Source organism: Mytilus trossulus, chromosome 4, assembly GCF_036588685.1.
Source record: "Mytilus trossulus isolate FHL-02 chromosome 4, PNRI_Mtr1.1.1.hap1, whole genome shotgun sequence".
In the NCBI taxonomy this organism is placed as follows: domain Eukaryota; kingdom Metazoa; phylum Mollusca; class Bivalvia; order Mytilida; family Mytilidae; genus Mytilus; species Mytilus trossulus.
The window spans coordinates 20,310,645-20,316,644 of record NC_086376.1 but is presented as its reverse complement, the minus strand read 5'-3'; the positions used below and the strand labels follow the sequence as shown (position 1 = coordinate 20,316,644).

Sequence of the window (6,000 nt, the reverse complement as noted above, 5' to 3'; positions counted from 1 at the left end):
TTGGAGGTTGGGGGGGGGGGGGTCGTTGTTTATTCTGTCGTGAGATGCCGTCTCAATGTATAAACTTAATATAAGCATTAAATATTTGCCGCAACACAAAGAACAATCAATACATTTAAATGGTGTTTATCCTCAAGAAAAAGTAGTATAGAAGTAATTTATGAAACGCGCGTCTGGCGTATTAAATTATAATCCTGGTACATTTGATAACTATTTACTGATATCATTGTTCAAATTTAATAAATGATATGTTGGTTTTTCTAATTTTTATTATTCATGTTGTCAAATTGATCACATACTGGTCCCAACAACTAATGAGTCTTTCGATTGGTGTTCTTCGAACTTTATTAGAGATTAAAATAAAAAATAAATAACTATGTATAGATAAAAATACAACAATGAAATTTGCAAAACTATATAGATATAAAAAAAAAAGATAAACATATATTAAGTACTCCACTTTTTTATTCACAGTCTTTACCACCTATACCATACTGTTAGTCGTTTAGGTTTTACATATGGAATCAATATACTCTTGAGGTGCCGGTGATATGAAATAAACTTCAATATCACAATGCGCTATGTGGATTTTCTGTCTCGATCCTGGTATCTATGATGAGTTTATTTATATTGTTTAAGATTCACATGAGGAAAATAAACGAGTTCACATTATATAAAATGTTTTAAGCAACAAGAAATGATAAAAAATTTATATGCAAATATTTGGAATTTGGTTCAAATCGGAAACAAACGACATTTCGTGCATTTATATAAAGGTGTATATAAACCCACACAAGGATCTGAGAATCACAATTCACCTCCATGTTGTTCACATTCACCATCACAATAATCGAGAGGTTTGTCTTGTTCTTCTACGAAGTTAGGAACTTTAAAAGATACTTCTGGACAATCTTCTTTTAAATTTTGACAAAACAGTTTCTTTAATGTTGCTGTATTAACTATTTCCCAGCCTATATCTCCTCCAAAAGTAGAAGGTTTCCAATACTTAGGACTACATATTGGATTGGCCATCATTCCTTTAAGAGCATATGGCGCACCCATTTCAACTATTGTTTCGCCAAATACAGCTTTTGGGCGACGTTTCTCAGTTATAAGTCCAACATAAAACTCAACAGCATCGACATCTCCATAAATGTTTTCTAATACTTTGGCTAACTTTTTATTGCCTATGAATAGAAATCAATACTTACAATTGCATTAAATCTTAACACTTTCATAGCTACAAACGTACAATAGGGATGCATATATCAAGTAATGAAAAATTATACTTAATAAAAACATAAGGGAGTTTATATCATATACATTTTTATTGTTTAACTATTGTTATATAACATAGATACATAGATCTAAAAAAAAAAGTTTGGTTAGGGTGCTGTCTCATTGACGTATGTTATGCAATTATTTAGGAATTACTTTTAGCCAGGTAATTTACTCTAACGAAATACTTTTATCCTGTTTTTTTTTTTTAAATATACATATAAGTATTAACAAAAAGTAAAATCACAAAAATACTGAACTCAGAGGAAAATCAATTTGGAAAGTCCATAATCACATGGCAAAATCAAAAAACAAAACGCATCAAAAACGAATGGACAAGAACTGTCATATTCCTGACTTGGTACAGGCATTTTCAAATGTAGAAAATGGTGGATTAAACCTGGTTCTATAGCGCTAACCCTCTCTCTTTAATAACAGTCTCATCAAATTCCGCTACATTTACATGATGCGTTGAATAAACAGTCACAATTAATAAAATAGTCAAAATATGGGTACATCAGCCATCAAGCGGTTCAATTATTTGAGATCGTAAGTTTTCTTGATGAATTATATTTTTTATGCATTTACGATTAACTTAGTAACAAAATTTATTTAAGGATGTATACCTCTGAGAAGCCAAAAAGTTTTAGAATTAAACTTTTTTTAACCTGATTTTAAGATTTATATGACTGAAAAAAAATAATTGGTGAAGAAAAAATCATATCGTGGTGCAGTTCTTTTTTTGCTATGACCCTTTGAAAATACCTAATTTTGATAATTTTCCTATTTTTTTTATCAATTTTTACCTTTTTGTGGATATTATCGTGAAACAAATCACAGTTCCACAATTAAACTTTTTTCCTACTTTCAATAAAGATGAAGTAAACCAATCTGAATAAATCTATCTTTATAAAAAAAACTATCGGTCGGTGTTAATATAAGAAAGTTTTATCACATGTTGTTGATGTCTTTTTGTGTCAAATTTGCAGTGCTGTCAATTTTGTAAATGTGTGTTTTTTTTAAGTTTTAAGAACAAAATGCATATTATTTCATCTTTATTGTTATAAATGATTAAAAAAAAAACATATCTAAGAAATTTGATCAGACAAAAATGATATAACATGTACATGATTCTTGTAAAATTGTTTTTGTATCCATCACCCATTTTCAAAAATTTTGGCAAAAAGACTTACTTGATTGGTCGTAAAATTTGAAAACTTGATTACTCAAAAACCATTCATTCTACATAACACATGTTTTTCACAGAGTTATGTTTGATTATATTTGTTTTTTTAAATTTATTGATTTTTCACTAGTTTTGGAAATAATTCCAGAACGAAATTTCAATGAGCCTGAAAAGTCAGAAAAATATATCCTTAACTTATACCGAAATAAAATCATAGCTATCGAGATCTAAAATAATGTCAATCGTGTATATGTTACCCCCTTCGACAACTTGAAATAGGAACCAGCTCTAGTTCGCTACTAGCTCTAGTAATTCTTTCATTATTAAGTATCTTTTTTTTTACATATCATTTTATAAAAAACGTGTTTTTTTTATTACACGGTTTGAACCTTTAAATTATTTTCTGTTCTATATTTAATTTTGCTCACATTTACTTTCGGTATTGCACAAGTTTTTTATGTTGCTTTCAGTATTTTCAAATATTTATTAATGTGATATCATTCAGTCAAATCTTTTTAACTGTGTTGTACAGTGTGCAATATTGAAGAGACTATTGTTTTTCCGATATCTGATTTTTGACATAATTTTATTTGTTTGTTAATTTGTACAATTGTTTAAAAATCGAGATATAGTTGATACAGCCATTGCATTTTGGGTTTTTTTAACATGTTTTGGTGATATTTTATATATATTGGTGAAGGATACATCTTTAACTAGATAAATGAAAACTTACTTAACTTACCTTAATGTTTGGTATTATACTCAACAATAATTTATTATTAAGAAACACAAATAATAAAAATAAAAGATGTAAATTTTTAAACTGACCTGTTAATTCTTGAAAAGATTTATGCGCTGGTAAATTAAAACGTTTTCTATAATTATTAAAAGATTGCAAACGTAATGTTCGGCCATGTTTCAATAATTCCTTTGCAACAGCCAATGTATATTTCCCATGATTATTCACAGTGATCTACAATACAAAAATGTAATTAACTTAATTCAAGCAACAATCAGATAAAACACTTTCCAGTGATTTCGTCAAAAGTTGAATACACATGACCTTACCATTGAGTTTAATGCTCAATGAATGAATGAAATGAAAACCGTGTTACAAAATTTTGTATCTTACACAGTATAAAACATTAGCGTCCGTACGAATTGTCATGGAAATAATACAATACATTTACTTACCTTTTGAAGGGACGTGAAAATGGATTACATACGTAACGCATTCATTTTCGATTGGTATCCGTCTCTCGTCTCTCGTGCATTAAATTTTATGGGTTTATATTCACTAGGAACGATTACACTTAAACAGTCAAGAGTCTGCAGGGATGTATAAGTATATAGAAAAAGCAAGAGCACCTATCATCAGACAAACCGAATAAATGCAATCAAGTTTGTGTCGATATTTGGTTGACCGTTGTGGAATAACCGTTTCACAGATGTTATCTGATATGTTCCAAATGTTGTAACTTCAATCCCCTTCCTTTTCATAAATGTGACCTACCGAAGCAGACTATTTACCGGATTTGTTATAACTTGAGCAACAAGACGGTTGCCACATGTGGAGCAGAATCTGCTTATTTTTCCGAAGCACCTGAGATCACCCCAAGTTTTTGAAGGGATTCGTGTTGCTTATTCTTTAGTTTTATATGTTATGTCATGTGTACTATTGTTTGTCTGTATGTCTTTTTCATTTTCAGCCATGGCGTTGTCAGTTTATTTTCTATTTATGAGTTTCAATGTCCCTCTGGTATCTTTCGTCCCTCTTTGATACTGTTATCTGTGCACATAATACGTAATTATGATACGTTATGAAATTGAAATTATTCACACTTACAGATCCAGCATTTTGTTTCGACAAGGAGTCCACAAAGGTAGCCATTCCATGTTTTATAACAAGCTTCGGGTTGACCAAAAAGTCCTTTATAGTATAATTTGTCCCTCCAATATTAAAATCATCCGGCATCAATGGATGCCAATGATACAAGTGATTGAATTCCAATGCAATACGATTCTGATACTGGAATGGTTCTCCAAATAACAAGGTAGGATCGAAAAGAAGTTTGAAGTTGTAATTACTCAACTGTTGTACATATTCCTCAACCGTTATTCTTATCATTGACCCTACAAATCAAAAAGATTTATTAAAAATAGCTTCAGCAAACTTCTACATTTGTGGGAAAAAAATAAACAACACTTTCATATTGATATACATCAAATGGATATACATCTTTGCCATACATTTTTGCTCGAAAAACCTATCCTACATTCCGTCATCAGCGGCGTCCACAAATATTCACTATGTGGTTAAAGTTTTTGAATTCTTAAACTAGCGTGTAATTATACAAAACTGGGAAAGAAGCTTGTTTATTATCAAAACAAATCTTTCTTAAAATAAGTCTGCAGGATTTTTTTTAATTTTTCTTATTAGATTCATAAACCATTCTGGATGTTTACCAAACTTTTAAGGATACGTCTTCCTATCAAAAGATAATGTCTAGAGGCAAACTGTCACTATTTTTTTTTTCCATTTCTGTTAAGCCAGCGACTTTTGTCACAAAAACGTTCTGCTTAACTATTTGTTCATTTAATAAATTTATGTTTCAACTCTTTTATAAATCTATAAATTTTATTGCATTCTGTGTCCATTTATTACAAGCATAACTTTTTTCATACATTTCAATCGTGTTATTTAATTAACTGTAAATCTAGTATGTGCATTCCCCTATCAAACCAAAGAATAGACCACAGCAAAAGTAGTTGAGACATTGGGTTCCACTGAACCCTCACGCATTTTCACAAGCATTAAAATATGTAGCATATCCGGTTTTCATTAAAGAGGTCACGCTAATAATAGTAAAGTTGAGTTCGAACGTTTTAAGGACACCATCGTCAATTGCTATGCCTTAATACAATATGTATTTCACCATGAGTATATTTTTCATTTATTTAACCAAAATTGATAAGTTATAAACACTTATAATTTCATGGAATGCGACGAGTGACATTGGAAGAGCAGGTTTACATTTACGGGGCAACTGTCAACTCATATTCTGTTGGTATTCGTGTTGATAAAAATCAATAGTTTTTATGCAGTGTTTTGTAAATCAATGTTTATGCTTTCTTCATTCATTTTTAGTCCAGTCACGATGTCTTTCCCCCTCGATATATAATCATTTGCTCCCTTGCTATCGTTCTTTTTCTTTTTCACAGTATTGAACAACCAGTGTCAAGAGATATATTCGTTCATATAATTTATTTCATTCTTTATATCTGTTCTGTTGTGTGTTTCCTAATAAAGCATTCTTGATGTTGAACCATTTCTTATACTTTCGGTCAGTGTACAACCATCCATATAATGCTAGTTTTATTTATAGAATGATAACTTTTGAATTTGCCCAACATTTTGTTATGATAGATTATGAATAATGAAAAAATAGATAACTCCCATGTATAAAAACAGTATTTTTTTCCCCATCCAAGACCAAGTAATATTCCTGTCTATTACCTTTATCTTATCAATTTTT

The 6,000-nt window shown here is 30.0% G+C and overlaps 1 protein-coding gene across 1 annotated transcript in view; it reads right to left on the bottom strand.

Annotated features, from left to right (window-relative positions):
* Nucleotides 1-343: 343 nt before the first annotated feature.
* LOC134714853 (prostaglandin G/H synthase 2-like) overlaps nt 344-6,000 on the bottom strand; it is a 21,277-nt gene continuing 15,620 nt past the window's right edge. Inside the window, exons 8-10 of the mRNA XM_063576490.1 lie at nt 4,311-4,597; nt 3,293-3,437; nt 344-1,187 (exon numbers count right to left, since the gene is read on the bottom strand). Of these exons, the coding sequence (XP_063432560.1) occupies nt 808-1,187; nt 3,293-3,437; nt 4,311-4,597 (812 nt within the window). The 3' untranslated portion in view covers nt 344-807. The remainder of the gene's footprint in view (nt 1,188-3,292; nt 3,438-4,310; nt 4,598-6,000) is intronic.